General features: G+C 36.6%; 1 protein-coding gene across 6 annotated transcripts; it reads right to left on the bottom strand.

Moving 5' to 3' along the window:
* Positions 1–640: 640 nt before the first annotated feature.
* LOC114289826 (Glycosyl hydrolase family 38 protein) lies at positions 641–26,106 on the bottom strand. 6 transcript variants are annotated; one of them, XR_003638752.2, is made up of 29 exons: positions 25,544–26,106; positions 25,290–25,373; positions 24,977–25,065; positions 22,767–22,941; positions 22,311–22,430; positions 22,012–22,095; positions 21,852–21,923; positions 20,963–21,076; positions 20,700–20,800; positions 20,513–20,606; positions 20,235–20,402; positions 19,952–20,041; positions 19,120–19,185; positions 18,935–18,991; positions 17,901–18,117; positions 17,631–17,773; positions 17,113–17,181; positions 16,894–16,953; positions 16,710–16,781; positions 11,990–12,037; positions 5,279–5,398; positions 5,094–5,159; positions 3,042–3,154; positions 2,865–2,941; positions 1,775–1,885; positions 1,601–1,696; positions 1,410–1,457; positions 1,156–1,224; positions 641–1,048 (listed from the first exon to the last, which is right to left on the bottom strand). XR_003638752.2 is itself a non-coding variant. In XM_028233640.2 (29 exons), the coding sequence occupies exons 1-29, from the start codon at positions 25,763–25,765 to the stop codon at positions 833–835; spliced, it is 3,069 nt and encodes a 1,022-aa protein (XP_028089441.2). In that variant the 5' UTR covers positions 25,766–26,106; the 3' UTR covers positions 641–832. The 6 variants fall into 6 exon arrangements, 1 of the variants encoding a protein (XP_028089441.2); XR_014349192.1 differs by having other exon boundaries at positions 1,156–1,325; XR_014349189.1 differs by having other exon boundaries at positions 1,156–1,325; positions 2,857–2,941.
* Between the last annotated feature and the right edge of the window lie 1,674 nt (positions 26,107–27,780).

The following is a 27,780-nucleotide window of genomic DNA, read 5'->3' on the forward strand; positions in this document are numbered from 1 at the left end:
TTTAAAAAAAAATTAATGCAAAAGGTTAACTCATTTTTTTATTTTCTTATATTTTTTTAAAAAATTATTTAAAAAATTCATTCCCAAAATAACCTAAGAAACAGTTGTTTGTTTAATTGAGCTTAATTGGTTTCATAATTTCATTAGCCTAAAAATTTAGTACAATCTAGCTCTATGAGCTTAAAAATATCAATTACAAATGCTTCAAAAATTGAACATGAGTGTGCGGGGTGACCATGCCAATGACCACTGATAATTTTCTTTTCAACAAAAATGAATTTATCAATTCATTAAGTAAAGATCTCGGGTTAATTACCCCCAAAAAATATCTCTTGTGAATAAAAGTTGTAAAAAATATAAAAATAAGTATTAAAAGGTTTACCAACTTAACAACAATAATTTGGAGAAAGAAACCTCACGAATTCATTAATAACAATAATTTGGAGAAAATTGTAAGCATTAAGTTATTGCCAACTAGCATCTGCAATGATATTGGTGACCATCAACGTATGGCAAACGTTTGCCAACTTTCGTTAGGAGGGGGCATAATTTCATGACATTCTAGGCAAAAGCCCAAGACTAGTAATTCGTTACATCATATATTTATGATGGGTTTGGATATGAAAAAGAAAGGGAAAAGTGAGGAGGAAAAGATATTCTTATTTACATTTTTCAACGTAATATCTTTATGCAATGTCATATATAATTCTATATTTTTTCACTTCTAGACACAAAATAAGAAGATTCACATAAATAAATACACATGGGATTTAAAATATAAATTATAAATCTGACAACTGAAGCTGATGGCCACCGAGCTCTGCTCTTTTAATTAAGAACCAAACATTTGAAGGTAATCAAAGTCAATTAAAAAGGTGCGGATTTCCATTGGGGAAAGTTCAACCACCAGTTTTACCGGATCAACGGCTCCTCCCCTCACTACCTTGGGTTCTTCTGAAGAGCCTTCCACTTTCCAAACTAGTCTCTTTGCCTCCATTTCGGCTCTCTCTTGATTCGCAGACAAATTCATCTCTGTCACTTTCCGGATCTGAATATATATATATATATATGAAAACAAATATAGACATCATCATCATATGTGTGTCAAGGAAAAAGAGCATTTACGAGCACTGTGAACAAGTTGCTTTTACATACCTTCTTGGTTGGGAACAGCTTCTTCAGTTCCACACTCGTCAATTCTGAATAGTCTTCGTCCTCTCCAGTCTTCACATATATCAACCACCACAAAAGCCTAAATTAGATTATATGTGGTCCTAAAGAAATCTGATAAGAGTAAGCTATATAGTCAGCTTGCAATTTTTTTCCTGTTAAGAAACCAGCAAGTCAGCATGCACACAAGCAAGATCTGCCCTTCTTTTGATAGATATTATTCAAGTATGAGAGAATACCTCATATAAATGGGCTAACCGAAGGAGCACTCTCCCACTGTCAAGTTCCTGCAGTGTTGGGGGAAAATAGTTTTTAATTGACTAGCAAAGCAAGAGGAATAAATCTAACAGGATACCGCATGGAGCTCTATCAAGACAGGCCCCCTTCAGGAATAATATCTGAGAAATGTTGCATGGCGTTCCCTACATACCTGGAGAGTTATCACTGCAATGTTATTTGGTAAACTGTAGGAAGGATCAATCCCAGAAAATGTTGGTATATGGGAATTTGTCCAATTATTTCCATCCTGCAGAAAAATAACGTTAATCATCTAACGAAAGGCAGCCCACACAACAAAGAGTCAAATATGTATTACTTCTCTCACCTGCTCAGTGAATGCTAGAAGTAGTGGTGAATACACCTCTTGGCCAAATGTGCGACGCCACTTGGCACCATCTCCTAAAGGGTCTATTCTAATATAAAATTTTCCTTGGACCTGCAAAACACATTTAATAAGATAGGAGGAAACTACTACCAATGCTTCAACAATCAAATTAAAAATAACAAAGATACAAAGAATTAAAAGCCAAAGTATCAAATCCTCAGTTCTGTCAATTTCAGTCCCCATTAAACTAGCAATGAAGCTAATTTGGACCTACTAAAAGATAGTAAATCCATGAAGTCCCAGTTGGATGCATCACAAAAACCAAAGCCAAAAAGAAAAAACAAGAGGACCATGAAACAAATAGTTCTCTGCATCTTGTTCATGAAAGATTAAAGAATGAGTTGATTCCCACAAGGCAATATGCACTCTTGTGATTCAATTGAATTCAAATTTCTGATAAGAATCTCAAGCTACTAAATTGAGAGAGAAACTTAACAAGGTCTTTGCACTTGCTTTTGTTTGACGAAACTTAATTTAACTCAAGAAAATTCAAAACTATATGCACTAAGAAAGATTTGCGAATATATAGGTAATACAAGCAAAACATAATAGGTGTACAGGCCCCGTTTCCAACTCCTGGTTTCAGGCCTGTGTGTCAGTATGTACAGATGCACCACTATGGTCAACATGGTGTACACAACTCCTGGCGAAATTTTCCTACTTTCGTGCAACATATTTGTTAGAGAAAATTGTAGCATCCAAGAAACCCTGGAAGGAGCACGAGAAGGAAAAAATTGAGTTTTTGTAATTCAGTAACAGGAAGCCCAAGGGCATTATATAAATTGTTTAGAGTATTAAGTAACAGAGCCTGGGAGAACGGTTTTTGTAATCCAGTAACAGGAAGCCCGAGGGCATTGTTTAGAGAATAAAGTAACAGAGCCTGGGAGACAACGGTTTGAACAACAGCCAACACCAATAAGCTTTGACCATCTAGAGTTAGTAACTAAACATGAAGCTAAGCAGCAGTTTCAAAATAACTACTGACTCTTATATCATATATGCAGTTGGTAAAATATGCTAACCGTTAAACCTTTGCATTCATCAAGGACACAAACTTCTTCATTTAGAGCCTCACCAACACCTCTAGCATCATCATGAATTAGCCTCCTATATAACAAAGAAGACATATATTGGAGATCCTGATAATGCAACATGTGAAAATAGAATTCAAGTACTGACATTAAATTAAGTAGTCAAAGGAGAAAACCTATGGAGCATCAGCTCTATTTGACCATCCACCAAACTGGATCCACCTACTGCACGGTCCACCAACACAGATAGTTCAGTGCTTTCATCTTCGATGTAAATTCCCAGATTAACCTGAGAGAGAGAGAGAGAGAGAGAGGCAAAGTAACTATCAAATTGCGCATCAACCCTCAAATTATTTATGTATTGAAATAGAAGATCCAAGCAAAATCATTACCCCTCCTTTTTGGCAAATTAGATATTGACACCTACTTAAATTGTTGCCGATAGTAATACTTCCAAATACATGTATAATAGAATAGAAAGTAAACAAGATTTTGAAAGCAAATTAGATATTGCTGCCCACTTGAGATTCTCGCAAATACTTCCAAAATATAACTCCTCTTTCAAATCATTCATTCCACTCTTCTTTCTCAGTGCGGTGGCCTCAACAACTTCCAAACTCTTAATTGTTCCACTTCTTTAAACCCTCCTTTGACAATTTCAATTTTTTGGCTGACCCCGATCTCAAGCTACTTGCCACCGTGTAATTTTACCATGCTCCTATCTTCTCTCGAAAACCCTCCACTTAGAACCTCATATTTCAAATCTGAAAGGAGTCCTCCACCTCCTTATACCCCCTAAATCCAACAAAATTGGGAAGTGATCCAACCCCAGCCTTGGGGTGTGAATCACATCAGACAAGTGCTCCTCCTACAATGGAGAAATAAATAAATAAATAAATCTATCTATATAGGATAGGACATGGATGGAGGATTCTGATAACTAGACCAAGTGAATGAGCTCCTAATCAATGGAAGATCCATCAAACCCAAATCATCGATGAAGTTAAAAAAATATTGCATAAATCTAGTAATATTCGAATAACCCAACCTCTCCACTAGGAAACGAACATAAAAGTCACTCCCTAAACACCAAGGAGCATTTCATCTAAAGGAAATATTCGCAAATTCCCCCCACATATCTCTTCTGTCCGCATCTGAAAAATGAAAATAAAACTTCACTAGAATCCATCATCCACTCATTTGAACAAACATGATAATGAGAACATACCAAACTCACAATCCTCACCAACCAGAATCCATGATCTACGCATATGAACAAACACGATAATGAGAAGATCCCAATCTCACAATCCTCCCTAATCAACACCCTACAATCCCACATTATTTGGTCTACACCTGTATTCCCCACAGCCCCCAAAGGGTCCCCAATTCACAAATACTTCTCACCACCTCGACCTCTAAATCTTCCATTTTTGTCTCCACAATAAATCCCCTATTACCGTTGTTAAGAAAAGCTTTTGTTACAAATCACTTATCTGGAGCATTTAAAACAAATCCTAACTTATAATTTTTAGTCACATGAGGAAATGCATGACATCCTCCTTCCCTTCCTTAACATACTCATATTCTCACGGATACTCATCCCATCATAATTAAGCGAGCACTCCAAGTTCTTTCATTCTCGCTCTACTTCTTTGACCACCACTCCTTTGCTGCCCTCTATTTGAAGTATCATTTCACCATCTAGCTTCAAAAAGTCGCATGGCCTCCCTCTCAAAACCAACACGTCCAAGAATTAGCTAAAACCTTGCATGCACTTCAACACCCAATCTGACACCTGCATCTGATCACAGCCTTCCCTTGCCAGCCATTGAATCTCAGAAGCAGCCCCTCCAGGAGCTAGCATGGCCACCGGCGAACAGTCCAAAGCTCTAAAACACCCAGGTATACTCTAGAAACCCCTGGCATCCTCTCTTCATCCTGTGACAAAATCACCATTCTCCGTACCAGAAAATAAAACAAGCTAAAGGGCCTCTGAGTAGACTAAAACAAGTTCAAGCAGGAGCAAAATTAATGATATGGAGACCTTGGATCATCCAGAATCTAATCAATAACCATATAAAGACATTTCTCGTGGCCTTATTATCATAGTGTGTGTTTCTTTTCTTTTCTTTTCTTTGGAAGGGGGATTGAATATAAATATGCAATTTTTACTTATCAAAATATATACAGATATATATATACATATATGCAATTTCTGGACATACAGGATAATAATTTCCAGCAACAGGTTGGTTAACTTGAAGGTCCCAGTCTTCTCTGTAATCTCGAACCTACAAAATAAATTTTAGTCAAACTGCAAAAGAGTTTGATATTTTCAATTCAGTACCCAAGAACATAAATTACTATCTTGTGAATTATGTAATTAAAATTGAAGCAAATGCTCACATACCCTTTTAATGAAGTCCCGTCCATTAGAATCTGTATAGAAGGTTTTGTTGGTCATTATAGCTGTTGTGATTTGAGTGGTTATTTCTTTTCCAAATCCGTCATCCACAGGTATGGGCCCAATCTGAAGTTTAATATATGAAGTCAACAAACCATATACCTAACTGCAGAAAGTGGATTCATTAATTGTATCAATTTTTTTTTTTTTTTTTGATCAGCAACAAACAAAGATTTATTAAGGCTTAAGGCCAAGAAAAAAGAGGATAAGATATCCTCTTACAACAGAAATGGAAAAACCAAAAAGAGAAAAAAGAAAATACAAAAATACCAAACTCAAAAACTTCTACATAGAACAAACTGACACTCAATTCGAAGCAAGCAAAAAAAGCGGAATCCCCCGAAATAATGAGCTCGCCAAGGCCCAAAAAGACGCCAAGTCTCTCACCCTATCCCATAAGTAATCTATATCCCAGGCCACTCCTTCGAAAACCAGAGCATTTCTTTCCAACCAAACAACCCCGAAAATTGCAAAGACTACACCACTCCACAGTACTTTAGCTCTCTTCGATCTTCCAAAAACTTGAAAATCAAATAATAACATTTGAGCACATCCTTTTGGGGCCAGCCACATCACACTACCCAATCCAAACACCCTATGCCATAACCACCTAGCCACCGAGCAATGCAAAAAGAGATGATCCAAAAATTCTCCACTCCTACGACACATAATGCACCATTGAGAATTAAGATACCGCAAAGGTCTTCTCTTTTGCAATGAATCATTGGTCAAAGTGCCCCCATGAACCAAAATCCACATGAGCACTTTCACCTTGAGAGGAGCACACGCCTTCCAAATCTTGTTATAAAATAAAAACTGAGGGACATGAGAATTATCAATGATTTTATCAAGAAAGGACTTACAAGTAAAGACTCCGACGAATGGATATTCCAAACCAACCTATCCTTCAACATTGGAGACAGAGAAACATTTTCGAACCTTGACAAAAGATAAATCAATTACGGAACTTCCCTATCATGAAGATTCTGACGGAAATTAAAATTCCAAGATAAAGGAACCACCAAAGAACCCGCCACAGACGCAACAGAACAATTATGAGATTGAAAAACACCATATAGAAGTGGATATGACTCAGCCAAGGACGTTGAACCCACCCAAACATCCTCCCAAAATTTGACCATTTCCCCATTACCCAAGGAGCACGACCGCTATCCCTCGAGACCACCTGAGAGTTCCTACCATTAATCTGAATGCCATATTTACTTTTAATAACCGCATGCCATAATGAACCACACTCATTGGGAAACCGCCATAACCACTTGCCCAGCAGAGCCATGTTTCTAGCCACTATATTACCAATGGCCAAACCCCCCTTCTCCTTAGATAAGGACACCGTTTCCCAATTCACCAAATGATCCTTCCTACCCTCATCTTTCCCTTTCCATAGAAAATCCCTCATTAACTTTTCAATAGATTTTGCTACCTTGACTGGAACCTTAAACACAGACATGAAATAAATTGAAATTCCACTTAGCACTGTCTTAACCAGAGTGTACCTACCCCCACGGGATAGTAAAGCCCTACTCCACCCTTCTAACCTTTTGCCTATCTTTTCCACAACCGGATTCCAAAACACTTCACCCCTTGGGTTACCTCCCAACGGAAGCCCCAAATACTTCATCAGAAATGTCTCTATACTACACCCAAGTAACTCAGCCACTCTCTGAATCAAACTTGAATCAACATTAATACCTGCAACCCTACTCTTCTCTAAATTTACCCCGAGACCAGAGAGCACCCCAAAAAGCCTAACCACCGAAAAGAGATTCACTCTCATCCCCTTCAGAGAAGAAAATAGTGTCATCCGCAAACTGCAAATGTCACACTAATCTTATCTCTACCAACCTGTAAGCCTTCAAACAGACCAGCCTCTTTAGCCCTACCCACCATCCTTCCTAACACGTCCGCTACCATGATGAAGAGAAAAGGAGATAAAGGATCTCCCTGTCTCAACCCTTAAGATGCCTTAAAAGTTTGCCTCGGTTTACCATTGACTATCATCGACATATTGCAAGACGCTAAACATCCCCTTATCTAGGGCCTCCATCTCTCACCATACCCTTTCCTAACCATCACAAAATTCAAAAAATGCCAATCTACATGATCATACACTTTCTCAAAATCTGCCTTAAACACAAGACCTCTCTTTCCAGACTTTCTACACTCTTCAACCACATTATTCGCCACCAGAACCACATCTAGAATCTGTCTACCTTGCATAAAAGCCCCTTGTGTCGAAGAGATTGTATCCCCTAAAGAGGCCCTAAACCTTTTTGATAAAACCTTCCCCAAAATCTTGTAGAGTGATGTTACCAAACTAATTGGTCTAAAATCACCAATTCGGATGGCTCCATCCTTCTTGGGAATCAAACAAATAAATGTGACATTAGCACATAAATTAACCACCCCTGACTCATAAAATTCCATGAAAACCTTCACCAAATCCCCCTTTACCACCTCCCAACAATCTTGAAAAACTGCCAATGAAAACCCGTCGAGGGCCTGGAGCCTTGTCCCTCTCACAGTCAAAAACTGCATCCTTAATCTCCATTTCCTCAAAAGGCCTCTCTAACCAGATGGCACTTTCCTGATCAATAGATCTCCATTCAATCCCCTTCTAACCCAGCCTTGACTATCTCATCCTTTGAAAATAATTTTGAGTAAAAATCCAAAATCCCTTGGACTATTTGCTCCTCTGAGTCCACCACTACCCCTGGCCTTACTTCCAACCTCTTAATGAACTTTTTCTTCCTTTTGCCATCCGCAACCCTATGAAAGAATTTTGAACTAACATCCCCCTCCTTTAACCACCTCACCTTTGCTTTTTGTGCCAAAAAAATCTGCTCTCTAAGAGTCTACTCTTCCAACTTTACGCCTAGCTCCCTCCTCTCTCCTCTCAAATCCTTGACCTCATTCCCCTGCATTTCCAAAAAACCTATCTCCTCCATTCTACCCATAACTTGGAGTTTAGATGATTCCAAATTTCCAAACACCTCCTTATTCCAAAGCTTCACTTGCTCTTTAATGACCTTCAACTTTCTCATGAATTTAAAACCCTTCTACCCGTGACATCTAGCATTATTCCACCACCCCACAAAGTTCTCCTTAAATAAATGATGATCCAACCACATATTCTCAAACCTAAATGGGGCTGGACTCCACCTAAAAGGACAACTCTCGATCATAATGAGACAATGATCGGACACCAATCTTGGAAACACCTCCAGTCTCATATTGGGGAAAACCCCCTCCTAACCCAAAGAAAATAAAAATCTATCCAATTTATAACATACCCTGCTTTCCCAAAGATTAGACCATGTGAATCTTGCATTAAATAAAGGAAGATCCACCAACTCACAACCTCTAATGAACCCATCAAAATCTCTCATACTCCTATTGATTCTACCCCCAGTAAGCTTCTCTAAAGTCTTCCTAACCATATTGAAATCCCCCCCTAAACACCAATTGGAGTAGCATAATCCATATAACCCACCTAACTCCTCCCACAAAGCCTGTCTCTTAGCGGGGCAATTTGGGCCATATACACCCGACAACCACCACTCACTATTATCTAGATTCCTGAACCTAACAGATAATGAAAACTCTCCAACTAATGAGTCACACTCAAAAACCACCCCCTCATCCCAAATACATAAAAGACCTCCAAACCTTCCCACTGATGGTACAAAAGCCCACTTTTTATGCCTAACTCCCCAAACACTTTTAATGAAATTCCTATCACAAGCGTCCACTTTAGTTTCCTGAAAAATGACTATATCAGGTTGATGCTTCTTTAAAAAATCCCTAATGACCCCCTTCTTCTTTCGGGAGCCCAAACCCCTCACATTCCAACTAACAATCCTCATTGAGAAACATTGCCACCCCTAACCTCCTCATGTCTCCTATCATAATTAATTGTGCTCACCAAGTTCCTTAACTCCCTAGCCCCCCTTTTAATTGAAGCCTCTCCCCTTCTAACACACTCCCCCCTGGAGACACTAAGTTCCTTTCCACTAACCCCCTCCCTCCCATTTAACCTTACTAACGAAAGCCCCATAACTTGAAGCAAATGCCTGAAAAGAGGTACTTCATTTTCCTCAATAGGACACGACGCATACTTGCTTAACTCCATCAACCAATGCTCAATTTCAACCTCATTATCCCTCACTCCACTAAAAACATAACTTCTCCTGGGCATATGATTAACAGAATCTCCCACTTGAGCATCATTTACTTGGCCTACATGAATGTTAGCATTTTAGGACACAGGATTAATAGTAGAGCTAGACATCATGGCTCTGGAAATATCTGGCAAGACTCATTGATCATCCATTCCCCTAACAGAACCATCAAGACCCTAACTCTGAGATCCTCCTACCCCATACCCAAGAGAAGAAAAAATTTGACTAGCAATGTTACCCCTCTCAGATGTTGGAGCTATGAGATCTTGGATAATAGTGTCACTGACATGATCCATTGCTTCAGAGACATCCTCGGCCTCCTCATTCTCAACAATGCCTTGTTCCTTAAAGAGATTACACAGCTGAAAATCATACTCTTCTTGATCACCTCCATCGCCTTCTGAACCAAAGATAAACTTAGAGCTTGTCTCAGGCCCATACATTTCCAAAGCTTATAACACTTCGTTAGGCTCGAAACATCCATCATCAACCTTGCGACTCAACAAATCAGCATCGTTCACCTTCTCTATCCTCTCATCGACCCACTCCACCATATTCCTCTCTGTTTTCTGTAGATCCTCAACAGATCCATTCACGACATTAGCTAATCCTAGCTGAATCTCGTCCCTCGTTAGTTGAAACTGATTAGTCCTTGAAAAATTCATCTCGCGATCCACATCCTTGGGCTCTAGCACCCCAGACAACTGCTAATGCTGAGCCTCCTCCTCCCCCATTGATGGTTTCTGCTCTACAAGCAAATCAGGTCGAACTGCATCACTGAACCTCTTTTCCGACCCGTAAACCTCTTTTAATTGACCCACTAGACCCAAATCAGTTGAATAGACCACATCCACACTTTGAGGCCCAACATTACAACCCATTTGCTTCTTACAGCATGGCCCAGCTCTTGGAGAATCCAACTTGGACCGTTGATTCATAACACTCAGGACCTTCTCATAAAGATCACTTAGGCCCAAAATAAAGGTTAGCCCACTACGCCCCATTGGCCCAACTGGAGCCTCCCAAAGCCCCTTATCCCTTGATCTACCCTCCATTTCAGCCACCGCATGGGAACTAACCCCAGCCCCTTCAACTCCTGCACCCCTTCGATTTTCCCCATCGAAGCCGCCACACGTATCCCCCCTGGCTGTCTTTCCCCTTGTCTTCCTCGTCGTTGGCAAAAGATTCGCCAGAAGACTGATGTCGGAAGATCGTTGGCCAAACTTCCCCCTTCGGTCGCATTGACTTGGACAGAGACTTGAGACGCGCCATAGAAGATCGATCTCCCTCCTTGATCTCCATACAAAGCTGGCAGAAAACCACAATCAAAGCCTCTGATTTTCAATCTTACTTCAAATAGATTTTCCAAAGAAACCGTTCTTCTATCCACTTTCAATAAACCAAGACACCCTTGACCGATGTACTGGAATACCTTTTCATTCCAAAGGGTAAATGGCAAGTCACACACTGCTATCCACCCTCTATAAGAGACAATCACCTCTGATTTAACATGCCTTACCTCTGACCACTTCTCCAAACTGATCACCACACCTTTGTTGAAGAACCTCAATCCCATGTTTCCAATAAAATTTGCTTTCTCTCTATTACTTACCCAGAACAGAGCTCTATTGACTTGATATGGCCGAAGTGCAATAGACTTCTTTAAATATTTGCTCAACTCCTTTTCAATTTACGCCCAGCTGCTTGAGAAATCACATCTTACACAGACTACCGCCCGCTCCATATCAACCCCTAAATTACCCATTCGATTCTCAGTGAACAAAGCAACAAACTTTCTCCCTCTGTTCACCCCTGTATTCCTTTCCCAAGTCTTTTCCTTTGTCCCCTTGCTCTGAACTCCTTTTGTAACTCTAACCCTATCACCCATACCTATAGTTTTCCTCTTGGGTTCATTGCAAATGATTTTACGAAGCATGGTAGCTGTATCCATCCACCCACTACCATTATTCCCCGCCGGAATGATAATATTGCACTTCTTGACGCCTCCCTCCCATTTCAACAAATCAACAAAAGCACCCTTACCATTGGTATACTTCTGTAAACAAAACACAACGGAGCTGCTATGGTATTTGCTAAAGAAAGAGCCTCCTTTGTAAAGTTTCCCCACGTGCTGTAGAGCTTGCACAGCCCAACTTACACCTCCCAAATCTATCTTCAGAGAGAAGCTTTGTAGTCAATTCCTCTCTATAATCTCCACTAGACTCCCTCTAGATCTCTCGTCAACCTAGATAATGATTAACTTCTGTTCAATCCTCAATTCTGAGGATAACTCCCTATACTCTCTCATTTCATTCCCGTGACATATATCACTCCGTGTGTGCATTATATTACATCTTTTATGATGATGAAGCACTGAATGAGTACGAAAAACTGAAAACTGCACCAGAGTTTTGTTAACTTATTAATTGTATCAATTAATGTCATGTAAACTTACAATGAACTCAACTTCAGCATGTTCCTTTCCCTTGTATACCCTGCTGACCTGCATCCGTGCAGTTTTGTGTTATTGAAAGTAAAAAGCAACAATATGGGTAAACTTAAGAAACTCAAATTCTAGTACAGCGGATTATTATTATTCTAATTTCATAAGATTGAAGAAGAAAAAAGGAATATGATTTTACAGATTAATTTCAATGATTTGGTCTCTACGCTTTTGTAAAAGCACAATCCTAGAAAAAATTTCCACTAAAAGGTTCCTCAATGGACTAGTAGAATTGTCTGGATATGATCAATAAAACTAGAACTCCAAATTTAATAGAAACATTCAAAAGGATATTCTCAAATGTATGTTGTTCGCAAACAATAGAGTTCTAGTTGACTAAACATGTGAAGTGAAATCTACGTTACAATCACGGAAAACACATTTTAGGATAAGTAAGACTAAGACTTTGCTTATCAAACTTATTATATATATATAAACTTTGCTTATCAAAAAAAAAAAAGGTAGGACTAAGACATAAGGTATGGAGTGTAAGTTTAACAAAATTAGAAATAGCAATGAAGATATAGAAAAAAATTGATGGGCAAGAGATACCTATGAGTGACTATTTGAAATATCTTTATTTAAAAAAGAATGAGAGGTTGGGGAGCATATGGCCCTTAAATTAAAGCGGGATGAATGAGATGGAAGAGTGCACAAAAAAATGTCTTGTGTAGGATTCCTGTTAAGTTGAAAAAGAAGTTCTTTAGAACTGTTATAAAGCCTTATGTGATGTATTGTATAGAATGTTAAATGATTAAGAAAAAATGATTAAATAAATATGTGTAGCTAACTGAAATGAGAATGTTGAAAAGGATGAGTGGTGTTACAAGTAAGAAATAAAAGGAATGAATGCATTTTAGGAAGTTAGAAGTGGCACTAATTGTAGATAAATGGGGGAAAGCTGTTTGAGATGGTATGGTCATGTGTAATATAGACCAATGTGCTTGTGAGAGAATGATTTGATGCGCTTGAGAGCGGTAAGAGAAATAGAATACCCTAGATGTAGTTAATGGTATAATATAACTGTTAGAATTTCTCATCTTTACCTTCACCTACTCCACTACACACTCCACTTCACCTACCTCCACTTCACCACACACTCCACTTCACCTAACCCACTATCACCTCCACTACACCCACTACCACATTTTCTTCTATATATAGATTGTATAGGAATTGTAAACAATCATCTTGTAATCAATCAATTCAACATATCAATAATACATAAATTTTTATATGGTATCAGAGCAAGGTTAAGAACCTATTCATTCTGTTTCACCGGCGGGCGGCAGCCTCGCCTTGGCCGCCCGCCGGACCTCTACACATAACCCCCTGTGTTCGTCTTTGCAACACTCTCTCTCGCATTTTTTATTTCCCATTTGATTTGGAACTATGAAGCTAGTTACCAACATCAACCCAAAAAGACTCTTCAGGTCAAAGAAGAGCTGGTCGGTCTCACGATCCGACCCGTTATCGTTCAGCTCCGGTTCCTCCTCCTCTGAGTCCTCAACCTCCGGGCCGCTCCACCACCGCAAATCCGAACCCGAAAAGGAGACTTCGACTAGCGTTTTGCCTTCGAAATCATCGGAGATCTCATGCGATTGGTCCGAAATCTGCTTCGAGTTCGTTCAAACCTTCAAGATGATCGATAAAGACGCTGATGGAAAGATCACGAGCAATGAGCTCGAGGCTTTGCTCAGCCGAGTCGGCCTAGTCGGCGCCGAGCCACCGACCGAGGAGGAACTGAAGTTGCTGCCTGACGTTGAGCTTACGTCACCATTTTGGTCGGGATCACTGTACCGGCGACTGTGACCATTCGACCCAAACCTAGATGAGTCGGAGGGACCATTTGCTGCAGCATCAAATGCAGATCTCCAATCCTCACCGGGTCCACTGGTTCTTGGACTGCTTTCTGATCCACCACTATCCAGCATGCTGGAGGCTGCAGCTGCCCGATTGTCATGAATACTAAGTTGCCTGGTGAGCTTTGAAAGAAGAGAAGATTGTTTCTGACAACGCTCCCTCTTGCGCTTTACATTTTGGTCCTCCATCAGCAACTCTTCAATCCTTGCCATACTTTGAGAGCTGACTGAACTGTACAACTTATTAAGCATGTCTTCCTTGGCTTTCTCCACTTGGCAAAGAACCACTGCTTTTGGGACATTGGCAGCAAGGCTGTTCAGACCTTGAGCCTGAGCTTACAACCGTCACAGGGAATGTGCACTTTCAGAACACAAGTCTGGATCTTCAAAATTAATGGGGTTTTACACAACCCATGATGATGGCTAATGGTCCGCATATGCATAAAATGATGATAATACTTCTTTTCACACACTGATGTTCCCCACTAAACTTCCTTTTCTTTTCTTTTTTTTATTTTAATCCCTCTTTTTTAAAAAGACAACGCAACACACGATTTGCACACCCATGCTTTCCTTCATATATTCTTGTTATTCTTATTATTATTATTATTTTAATCAAAAAAAAAAAAAAACAAAAAAAAATGGGCCAAGCACCCAGGTGAATATTTCCCCTATCTTTCATTTTGATTTCCAAGTTATTCTTATTATTTCTTTCTTTATTTTTCTTTTACATTATTTTTTACTCTTTTTTAAATTTCATTCATACCATATCGCTTTGCACACCAAACCATCTTTTATTCATATCGGGATCAACCCCGATTCACATTTTACACAAAAAAAAAAAAAAAAAAAAAAAAAAAAAAAAAAATACACAACACATCACAACAACAACAGCTTTGTTTTCTTTTCTGCAGACGGCCACCCACCGACCTACTCTGCCGCCGGTCTTTTTTTTTTGCCTCCGTCCTGGGCGGTCCTTGACGGTGTTGCCTCCGTGTTTCCCACTCCACTGGGCACGATCACTCCCCCATACTCCTCCACTGCAGCATATGGCGGACCTCCAAATCGGAACATCACGGTGGCCTTCCGCTTCAGCTCCTTGTTTTCTGCCCTTAGCACGCTTATCTCTGCTCGCGCATCCTTATACATGCGTTGGAGCAGAGACAGCTGGGAGTTTAAATGCTGCACTTCATTTGTCCTACTCTGCAGCCGGTTCGACAAATTTGTGACCGCCGTCATGCTTTCCACACATGCCTTCAAAGTATACTGATTAGCCTCAATATCAGTTTGCATCGCCATTTTTTGCTCCACCGACCGCATCGGAAAGTTCAATGGAGCAAAACCAGAGGTGTTTGGTTGCGGTTCACTGGACACCGCACCAGTTATTTCTCCTGTGGGCTCGTTCAGTTCTGGAAAGAGCGTGAGCAGGTTCTGGGTAGCTGGACGGGAAGACGAGGCCATGTTTTTTGGGTTGCTAAGTGTTTCAGCGAAATAGCAATTTCAGACTGGTAATGTTCGGAAGGGTTGGTGACAGAATGGCAACAGAGTGTTCCAGAATCTCTTTCTCAGAAACGGAAGAGTTTTTTCAAAGGTTTTTCGGCGGTTTCAGACTGGTTTGCACAGCCTCCGCCTCAACCTTGGTTAAATAGTCGAGGCAGCCACGCGCATCGCGCGCCTCTTACCACCAGCCGACAAACGGGCACGCAAGCCAAGGCGCCCACGTGCCTCGCCATCATGTCCGGCACACCTTTTGATGAATTGGGCACGCCTTTTGATGGCACGCCTTTTGACAAAATTGGGCACACCTTTTGAGGGTGCCACTTTTACAAGGGTCCGACAAGACTCTATAAACTGTCCCGACATTTGATACCGGTTAGCTTTTTTAAGGGTCCGACAAGACTCTGTAAACTGTCCCGACATTGATTCCGGTTAGCTCCTTTATGGGTCCGACAAGACTCTGTAAACTGTCCCGACATAGATTCCGGTTAGTTTCTACAAGGGTCCGACAAGACTCTGTAAACTGTCCCGACATTGATTCCGGTTAGTTTCTACAAGGGTCCAGCAAGACTCCGTAAACTGTCACAACATTGTCTTCTACAACGGTCCGACATGACCCCATAAACTGTCTTTTACAACGGTCCGACATGACCCCATAAACTGTCTTCTACATCGGTCTGACACCACCATACAGTGTCCTCTACAACGTTATGACACCCCATACAGTGTCTTCACCAACGGTCTGACACGACCATACAGTGTCTCCTATCTTTTTTTATTTTTATGTATTTTCTTGTTTTGCTCCTCTCTCCAAACTCAAGTTGGTTAGTTTCTATCCTCCTTGAGTTTGCGGGGGGCTGTTAGAATTTCTCATCTTTACCTTCACCTACTCCACTACACACTCCACTTCACCTACCTCCACTTCACCACACACTCCACTTCACCTAACCCACTATCACCTCCACTACACCCACTACCACATTTTCTTCTATATATAGATTGTATAGGAATTGTAAACAATCATCTTGTAATCAATCAATTCAACATATCAATAATACATAAATTTTTATAATAACCAACAAAAGGAAATGAATCCACGCACACAATAAAACCCAAGTGCTTGGGACCAAGGCTTAATGAGTTTAGTTGAGTTGCAAAATTGCTAAACAAAACCATACATGATATGTAAAAACATTTCACTTCTAAAACCGTCTATCAGCATATACCAACTATGTGGGCCAAAAATAAAAGATGAAGTTCAAATAAAACTGAGAATAAAAGCAGAGCATATATCACATTGACATCTTTATCACCTGGTATATCCATGGATTGAGTTGCTGATGTACTTCATCCATGAGCGAACCCCTCATAACAGTTAAGGAAACCTAAAAAAAAGGTATCCATTTTCCTTCAAAAACTACCTCTTCACAGGCAACAAACTTATGGTGACAGTGCTTTATTTAACAGAATGACAAGCCAAGCATGTAAAATGATTACCTGGCCTTCAGATTTTATTGGGAATGTACCATTTGGACGAAAAATATATGCCCCAGAAGCCTTCAATCATTAGGGGAAAAACCATTCACAGAGGTTTAAAATCGTGGAACAAAATCCCTAATAAATTAAACTAAGAGAGAAAGTCATGCATACAAAGCAAAATACATATAGACATAAATAACAAAAATATCTGATGATTTTTGGTCAAGAAAGGTATACCTGGGAATCTTTGTCAGTTCCATTATATGCATAGTAGTAACTGTATGATTGCCTGGCAGCTGTTCTAACCTTCAGTTAAGAACAATATAGAAGACAAATCGTTACGTTGCATAACAAATGCCACAACACTATGTTGTTTTATTTATTTATCCCAGACAGGCAGACACTATGTATTCATTTATAGAATGAAATTGTATTTGCGCCTATATTTTTCCTGCCACTTGCTGTCATATGTCTTTTAGAAAGCAATAATTCCAAAAAAAAACAGAAAAGAATAGAAAAAGAAAATCAAGCATTCGATGAAAATATTTTTTCTTTTCCAAAAAAAAAAAAAAAAGAAAAGGAAAAAGCAAATGAACTAGGAAAGCATCACATCAATGAAAGATATTAAAGCAATAAGCTCAATCTCATCATGATTATTAGAATGAAAATAAAAATCCAAACAAATTTAAAAACACAACAATCAAACAGGATATGTTACTATCAAAATACACCACCAGAAAAATAACATAACATACCAAACTTCTGCCATTAATGTAATGAGTAAGCTTTCCCTCATTTGCATTGTAAAGTAGCTTCAAATTTCCTTGGCCAACTTCAACTGTAAAATCCGTACTTCCTTCTGAAGTATAGACTTCTGAGATGGTTGAACTACCCACTTCTGAAAATTTAAGAAAAAATGATAGAACAATAAAATAATACTTCATGTTAGCACCATGAAGAGAATGTGCCCTGTTCATTCCAGTTTGCAAGAACAAAGCACTAGATGATGAAGCAATATGGTTAACCTGTCCGTTTTGCACTCGAAACAATGTACGTGCTGAAACCAAGCGGTGGTACAGATACAGAAAAGGCAAGCCAATATTTAAGTGTGTCACCAGGAGATCTATCCAAATATGCTTTGACATGGAAATTTCTGATTCTTAAAGAGGCATTGGACAGAGGAAGAAGTTGAGATTCAATTTCTCTTCCAGCTGAATCCAGAACAATCACCTCAGTGGAAACCTGTAGGCAGCTTGTGTTTGTAGTTAGTATTATACAACTATGGCAATAACTTGACCAAGCAAGAAAACCACTTGTTTCATAATTAATATTACAGGAAACACATACTTTCGCATTGAATTTACATTTAAAAAGGTCTTTAACACCTTTAAAGCACTGAAATTATGCGTTAGACAGTTATCTCTAATGTTGTGTTTGGTTGGGAGATTTGTGGAGGGATTTGGAAAGGAAAAAGGAAAGGGAAAATATGTGTGAAACTAGGTGAAATGTAGGTATATTTTATCCACATTTCACCGAACTTTTCCCTTTCCCTTTCCAAATCCTTTCTCAAATCCTCAAACCAAACACAGCATAAAGAGGGTGGACACAGATGGGCTAGTCACTTGATAATCATAAGGTAGAAAGAGCTATCCACTAATGCTGTTTGGAAGAAGTAAGGTGTTCTTCACATGCTTACTTACAATACTTTCACATTCCATATACCAGGATGGCATGGCAGAGAGAAAAAATGCAAAAGATCTTTGCATGTTTTTCATATTGTGTAACGTTACACGGTGGATGCGAAATAGGCACCCAATCCATTTTTAAGCCTTGAACTTGAAGTCCACAGTGTGTTCTAAGTTTGTTCCTCTACCACAAAATAATCACATGCATTTCTCTTTCTGAGAGAGAGAGAGAGAGAGATTTCTATCAATCTATTTGAGAATGTTCATCCGCAAGGTGGTAATTTATATAATTACAGAAACAGTGGTAACCTCAATCAAAATAGTGTAGGACATTCATAACAATGAAGGACAGAAAAGCCAAGTGGAGCACTCACTGGAATCCGAATTGCTTCCTCCCTCTTCCATCCTAAAGGATTGTAGACAACTATGACCTACAAAAGAGGACAGCATAAATAATTCTTTTGGTTCCAAAATGTCAGCTCTAATCTTCATCACAACAAAAATACTAAATAATAATAATAGAACAACAAAAAAAATTAAAGTTGAATGATTCTCTCACCAAGCTTTTCCCATTAGACAAAGCAGCTTCTGATGGAGGACAGTAACTTACATTAAGAAGGGGACACTAACAAAAGGGAAAATCAACAATGTCAATATATAACTTACATTATGAGGACAGTAACTTACAATAATAAGTAACAATAATAATAATATGCTCAATTGCATTAAAAGGAGAATGTATAACAATGTCAGTATAAAAATGCAAAGAATATATTTGATTTCCTTTTTCCAAAAATTCTCACATCATCTTTCTAAAGAAACTTTAATTGCACTTTTTCCCCCTCTTAGTTGCATGGATTGTGTTGCTAATGAAGAATGACAAATGGAAAGGTTGACAAAGTGGAATATGCTTCACATATCAACCCAAGTCACAACTATTAATACAATTTATCATAGGACAATAGAGTAACAAATATAACCTGCTCCTGGAAAGGGTCAAACAAATAACTACTTGTGTTTTATCATATCTTCATGACTGTAGCTGTAGCATCTTTTATGAATCTGAATTGAAACATATACATTTGATACTTAGACTAAGTTCTATGTCACAGTTAAAAAAATGACTGTCTACAGAATAATGCTCATTTTAGTCCTCAAAAAGAGAGGGAAAGAATTTAGGTTGAAGAATACACAAGTGCATGCACATATGTGAAAAGGAATATAATTTAATAAACACATTTAATATTTAAAATGTAATTTTTATGTCGAAGTCATACATGTCAAAGAACTATAAATGGAGTAATTCCTTTCTGATAGCACAAGGGAAAATGAAAATACAGGTTACTGGTAACTCTAGTAACACAGAATACAATGCTTGTAATTAATATTACCTGCTGAAACTTGGTGACCGAGTCTTCATGTCTAGTGCTTAATTTTGACTCTACTAACAAAGCAAGTGATGACGTGACCACCTTCTCAGCCTGAAGATAATATTACCAAGAATATTAGCATGTTTGGTTTAAAACATTAAAATGCCAGCAACAAAAAAACAAAAGCACTAAATGTAGTCCACTTTTTCTATATCAATTTTTACTTTATGACAATGTGGATCAAAATTTACAAGGCGCTCATAGCCCTTCCTTAACATTATCAGAGTTTTAAACTGATCTGCACCTCTGCATAGCCCATGAAAAGTCGCTTTGCATAGTCAGCAGCCACATGTTGTCTTTCTGTACCACTAACTGCATCATGATGCTGAGCAATTGCCAAAGCATCAGCCAATGCATCTGTGTTCGACCCTGAACTGCTCCTGCCTTTAAAGTATTCCAGTTGTCTTGCTGCCTGATTGTGAAAGAAAAAAAGCAATATAGTTTCACAGAACTGTGACAGACTGGCAATCAACCATGAGAACCGCACTTCACGATTAAGATAGATTAGGCTGAAGATCTTACTAAATAGTAACCACTCATCATTCTGACATAACCCTTGAAGGCTGGCCTACTAGTAAAATAACCTGTCCAATATGCATTTTCATGATCTGCATACCTAAAAAAAAGCATTGTATTCTTTAACGAAAACTGAAAATTAAATCTAAGTAGCGATCAATTCGTTGCGAGTGTAATTTCACATAAGACTTACGGGAAGAAATCACCAGTTTTTAGAGGCCATAATTCATCTGTTGCAAATTTTGAATCAGTGTATAAGGATGGGGTTGAATATAGAGCATTGACACGGCCGTCCTAAGAGCACTCCAAGATTAGTCAATCCAGAACTAGAATTTTAAAATACTAAATCTAAGGTGAAGAGGATGTGAAACCACTCGGCACTCAATAATAAAATGCAATGCACACATCTGTCTTTCTAATTCACTCAGATTGAGCAAGACCTATAAAAATGATTACCAGGTTGACATAATGAATAAACTTGTCCATCTGCCTGAACCACGAATTTGCATACTGATACCGAAAATCTGTCCCCATGAGCCACATTATATGGTTTGTCCTGGTTACATTAGCCTAAAAAAAAAATACAAGTACACATGTAAACTGCAATGAGCATTGAATCAGACAATATTAAGAGAGAAATAGTAAATTCTCAGTTATACTTTTGAATTTCTGCCTTAAAATTGCATGGGACAAATAAATAAATAAATAAAAAGTAACTGGCAAGATTTGAAAACAAAAAATTTCTGGCAAATATGCACACCCAGATAACATAATAATCTGCCAAAGCTTTAGGCTATGTTTGGCTTGTGTTTTGAAAAACGGTTTTGGAAGAAAATTTCCAAAAACATGTTCAGTTACAAATTTTTTCAAAAAAATTTCAAAATTACTTCTCTCTCTATTACACATCAATCAATCACTTTTTCTCCCTCCTCTCTCCTTCTCAATCTCTTTTCCTCGCACACACATCTACTCAATTACAACAAGATATCAAATCATCCCAAACTCCCAAACTCCAAAACTATTTTCAAAATATACAACCAAACAAACCGAAAAAATTTCTAAACTCTCTCCCCAAAATTTTTTTTGTTGAAAATTTATCTCAAAACACAAGCCCATGATTTCATGAAGCTCGTTGAATGGAACTTGGGTAACTTTTAACTCTATTTTAATCCATCCAAATACCTACTTAATCTTCCTTCTCTTGTTTTTTCCTCTCTTTTGCAAAAAGGGAGAGATGACTGGGGACGAATTTGATGTGCTTTACGCAATGATGCAGCATACATAAATGTCTCTGCAGATTAGATGAAACATGAAGAGCAGGTAAATTACCAGTTATAGATATTACCTGTGCCACTGCAGCAGCTACGAAGTCATCAACTCGTTCTTCAACATTGTAGTCAAACAGGAGAATATCATCCTTCAAACAAGAAACTCATGTGAGTGGAGGTGGGGGAAAGGTTCCCAGAGAAAGTTTAATGCACTGTAGTTATGTTCTACTAATTTACCTGAATAGGAGGAGACACATCATTTATTTCAAAGGTAAAACCATCAGGAGGGTCATAATGCCTAGGGAATATGCCAGTAAAAATCTGCAGATAAGTTCAATGATGGGAAGAAAAATAACGTCATTCAGGTAATATTCTCATATCTTAGCCAAAGCATAAAAACTACAAAAATATATATATATATATATATAAAGATAAAGTGCTTGCTACCAGGAAACCAGAATAACACCTAATTCTCAAGACAAAGATAAACATTATAGAAGGCAAAACAGCTTTAAACAAATTTTCAAGCCTCTGACCTGTGAAGATGAAGCAAGGGACTTTGAACCCTGCCAGACAACCTCAAGAGTCTTGTCATCCTTTCGTTTAGCTCTGTCTTGGTAATCAATCCGTGCAAAAAAGAGAGAGTCAAATCCTAGCTGTAAGAGAGAAGTGAGTGAGTCAAATGAGATCAAAAGCTTACATGCCAAAAAAAGTTGAAAATGCTTATGATTAGGAGATGCAGAGTGAGTGTATTGGTCATCAATATTTTAATACCATAAATGGATCCTTACATAAAATGTGTCTGTATATATATAATCCATTCCATTGTTGAATACCATAAAGGTTGTGTTTGGGTGTTGAATTTATGGATTTTCCTTTTCCTCCACAAATCAAAGATCCAAATACAGCATAAAGAACATATATTGTTGGGAAAAAGGAATCTATATACGTAAAAGGTGAAGAAAAGATAGGAGAAACTACAAATTGTATACCTCTGCACCCAGCAAGTAAGCCTGAACAGCAGAATGTCCGAAAGGATCAATCTGCCAACCAACTCTTGGTTTCTGACCAAATTCTTTTTTGATAAATTGATGCCCTAGTGTAGTCTGATCAATTAGGTCAATGTAATGTGGGGTTGCCTCATCGTGCATGCACATTCCTCCGTTTCTAAATCCAAAGATAAAAATACAAAATATAAAATAAAATTAATCAGATATAGAACAAACAAACATATATATATATATATATATAGAAGCTGCACTGCAGTTGCATGACAAAAACTTGTCAATAAGAAGAAGTAATATGATATAGTTAGTAATAATACAGATTCTCTCATTCAGCAGATTCATAAAACAAACAATTATCTAATCCAATATTATTTTATTTTATTTTTTAAAAAAAGAAGAAAACAAAAAAAGAATATTATATATAAATATATATATCTATCTATACTATATATATAATGTAGTGGCCTCTTAAAAAATTTCAAACTCTCAATCCTAACATCTCATGAACCTCTTTCTTACGTGACACATTCATTCTTCTCTCATTCTATTTTCTTATTTTCCTATTTTTTCTTATCTTTTTTTTTTTATATATTTTTGATTACTTATGACATGGATATAAAAAAATTTCAAAATATTTAAAGATAAAAGATTTTCAAAATATTTAAAGATAAAAGATGAGTTTGACTCCAATTCAAATTTCTTCATCAATTTATGTCTTACCCAAGGATATTTGAAATAAATAAATAAATAAATTTATAAATCTCAAAACCTAACTTCTATGACAATATGAAATTATATATATAAGCAAATGTAGTGGCCTCTTAAAAAATTTCAAACTCTCAATCCTAACATCTCATGAACCTCTTTCTTACGTGACACATTCATTCTTCTCTCATTCTATTTTCTTATTTTCCTATTTTTTCTTATCTTTTTTTTTTATATATTTTTGATTACTTATGACATGGATATAAAAAAATTTCAAAATATTTAAAGATAAAAGATTTTCAAAATATTTAAAGATAAAAGATGAGTTTGACTCCAATTCAAATTTCTTCATCAATTTATGTCTTACCCAAGGATATTTGAAATAAATAAATAAATAAATTTATAAATCTCAAAACCTAACTTCTATGACAATATGAAATTAGGCAAAAAGATTGGAGAACAAAAATAACGTTGTAGAGAAATTAAACGAGTGATTTAACCAATTATGCAAAAAAATTTGGCATCTTATGTGAAAAGAAGCACATGTTTTAAATCTCATATTGTATTTTTTTCTCTCTCTTTTACTTTTGCAATTTATCTAAGTTTCTCTTTCTATATTCGTATAATTTATCTTCAAATTTACATTTGATTTTTTTTTTAATCTTTATCTTATATTTACAGGATCGATTCTTGCTTTTAATTTTCAATTAAGTTTATTCATTTTTTATCTGATTTTCACTTTCTATATTCTTATAATTTTTTATTCTTTCTTATTTCAATTAAGTAGCTTTAGAAGACAAAATTTGATTAAAATTATAGGCGGTAGACACAAAATAGAGTTAAAATTTGTATAATAAGATAACATAATTGCTTATTTTTTAACTACACAAAATTTAAATTTTAAAAAATTATAAGTGGCACTTAAATCTTATCTGATTTTTAACATACTACCTCGATTTTATTTTAGTTTTTTTTTTTACAAATTTTAAAAAATTATAAGTGACATTTCACTCTTATCTAATTTTTTAATTACTACCCTCTCCAGTTCTTTTGTTATTAGAGTTATATTAGATTTTATTTTTCTTTTCAAGTTTGTCTTATCCTATTTTTTAATTTTAAATTTCAACTTCTTTTTTTTTTCAATTACTGAATTTCTCTCTACCTCATTTTTCTAGGATTTATCTAATTTTCTTTTATATATATATATAGTTTATCTTCAAATTTAAACTTAATTTGTTTTTATCTATATCTTATATTTACAGAATCTACTCTTACTTTTAATTTTCAATTGAACTTTTTTTTCTTCTAAAATTTATTTAATTAAATATAGTAAGATCACTAAATATATTATTTCAATACCCATCTAAGTTAACATCATAGTATTTAATTATTAATTTTTAACATGTTCAACATTATTTATCATTTTTTGTTACTTGCTCGTGCATAGCACGGGTTATCGCTAGTATATATATATATAAATGTAATTTTACATGAATTCTAGTTGACCAGAGTTGACGAGTTCCTGGACTTTGGTCTTGAGAGCCTTGCTCTGCTGCCTCCACCAACGCTGAAAGAATGCCTGAAAAAGATAGGTTAAATATAAATAAAATCTACTTACATATCTAATTTCACACGATTTCCTTATCCTTATCCTTATCCTTATCCTTATCCTTTTCCTTCTCCCTCTCCCTCTCCCTCTCCAAATCTCTTTCCAAATCCCTCAACCAAACACAACACAGTATAAAGAAAACGCGCAAACTTAAAAAGCATATGAATGAGAAAGAAACAGGAAAAATTGTTCACCATTTCAACATAGATGAACTTTCGATTCTTATCCTCCAACAATGCCGAAATTACAGAATCCAAGACGTTCTGAACACAAGCTCCCTATATCCAACCAAAAAAAAAAAAAAAAGACTAATAAACAACTCCACTTCGCCAGAGATGATTTTAGTTTAATACAATACATATTAATACAACACACAAAAGAAAGAAAGAAGCAGAAAGAAAAGCCCAGTAATGAATAGAAACAAAGAAAGGAAAGGAAAGAACCCTACCCGAATTGAATTATTGGCACCGACGTAGTACTGATCGACGGTCTTCAACCAACCGACGTCATCGTGGGAGTGAGGGACCAAATGGACGTTGATTTTGCCATTGTTGATCATCCTCTGTGATGTGTTGTACTCTATGTACTCCGATTCCACCACTCTAATTCCCACCATAATTACTGTAATAATTAATAACAATACTATCTTCTTCTTCATCTCCTCCGCCATTGAATCGATCTTTGAGAAGCTCCTTTAACCAAAAATTGATTCAGAGAGAGACTAGTTGCATATATATATATATATGAATATGAATATGATCCCCAATTTGTTGCTCTCACTCTCACTCTCACACGCACGCACACCCACCAGTCTCTCCCTCCCCTCTTCGCTCTCCTCTGTCTCTCCTGTTTTATACATGTACTGATGATCATTTCGTCACTCTCTCTCTCTCCCTCTCTCTCGCCCCTTGTCGTCACACTCACACTCACTTCCTTGAAAAGCAAAAGGTTTCGGTACGTGTTAGAAAAGGGATCACTGGATAATTTTGATGACCGCGACTTTTTCCCTTGTAATTTTGTTGGGTAATTTGATTGATATACTCTATATTTTACCCAATTATTTTTTTGTTTTATTTCAAAGGGTGTCTTCTTTTTCTTTTTTCTTTTTCTTTTTCTTTTTCTTTTTCTTTTTTATCAGATCAAAGGGAATACATTCCTGTATTTTTTTATGTTAGAATAGAATGTGAATAATATATCTATATATTCTTCCCATAAATATTAAAAAACAAGAGAAAAATAAATAAATAAATATTATGTGTATATATAAACTTATTAGATTTTTATACAGAAAAAATTAAACTATTCTAATAAAATATAACTTCTTTTTAAAATATACTGATATTATGTCCTAAGAAAAAAATAAGGAATAGAAATTGGGGGGTTGAATAATTTAATGCAGGGGAGGAATCAATTAAATAGAATTTTTGTAGTAAAGAAAATAGTAATGAAGGAATATGGTGGTGTAATTTGCTTAAGTTAATAATAACTAATGATAACATTGACGATGGTAGTAGGTGGCGAAAGAGCACTTCGCTGAAGCAAGCCGAGATCACTTAATCACTTGTTTTATTATTATTAATTAGGATTTACTTGTTTTATTATTAACAAATAGGGTTTTCCTTGGGGGAAGGAAGGGAGAGAGGAAGCCCATTGTTGTTTGATCACAAAAGCCTCTCTTGAGAGTGAATTAAAAATCACTTTTTAATTTTTAATTTACTTGTAATTATATCATCTTTTACATTTTTTTAAATATTTTTTTTAAAAAAATCAAAAAAAATAATTTTTAATTATCTTTGCAAAACACTTTAAAACTACTAGCCTATCATGTAAACTTGTAACACTGACTATCCCAAAAAAAAAAATATGCCATTAGGTGGCTTGTTATCACACCATTCTGAGTGTCTCTAAAATGTATTGGAGTTTTTTTTTTTTTTTAAGATTGTAATAAATTATTAAAAAAATTATATTTAATCCATGAAATGAAACCAGTCTGAATCGTACTGTCTGCCAGTTTAACTAGAGGGCCACACTGCTGACAAAGGCATGCTATGCCAAGACTTGTTGACAAAAAAAATTGAGACCCCATTTCGTATCACTCATTCAAGGAGTATTAACATTTAGGCCAAGTTTGATATGTTTTGAAAAAGACAAAAAATAAAAAAATTATTATCCTATTTAAATCACATCATCTTATTTAAATCACATCACCTCTCTAACACATCACTTCAAACCCAACCCAAACCCAATCCATATTTCATAAAAAGTTAAAAAATACACTTATTTAGATCATCCCAAACAACCCCTTAATTCAATATAATATTCTAATTATAAATTTTCAAAAAGGTAAATTATATAAATAGTCTTATAATTTGCACGATGTGTCAATTTGATCTCTTTTGTTTTAATTTACTCAATTTTACACCCTTAATTTAACCGATTGTGTTATATTGATCCAATAAATAACAACTATTAAGTTTGGTAGACTAAAACTCAAATGATATGTCAATTTAGTTCATATAATTTACACGATATGTCCATTTGATCCCTGTCAAAATCGAGCAAATTAAAACAACAGAGACTAAAATGACACATCATGTAAACTATAGAGACTAAATTGACACATTATTTAAGTTTCCATTCACCAAACATAACGGCCGTTATTTATTAGATCAATATAAAGACCAA

The sequence above is a fragment of the Camellia sinensis genome, chromosome 1 (genome assembly GCF_055761805.1).
Source record: "Camellia sinensis isolate YWXY chromosome 1, ASM5576180v1, whole genome shotgun sequence".
In the NCBI taxonomy this organism is placed as follows: domain Eukaryota; kingdom Viridiplantae; phylum Streptophyta; class Magnoliopsida; order Ericales; family Theaceae; genus Camellia; species Camellia sinensis.

Coding starts and splice junctions, on each gene's coding strand:
- LOC114289826 (XM_028233640.2), bottom strand. CDS start 25,765: ATGGCGGAGGAGATGAAGAAGAAGATAGTATTGTTATTAATTATTACA. Junction 5,399..11,989: donor ATGCTGAAGTTGAGTTCATT/GTAAGTTTACAT, acceptor ATTAAACTTCAG/ATTGGGCCCATACCTGTGGA. Junction 1,049..1,155: donor AGCTGTTCCCAACCAAGAAG/GTATGTAAAAGC, acceptor ATATATATTCAG/ATCCGGAAAGTGACAGAGAT.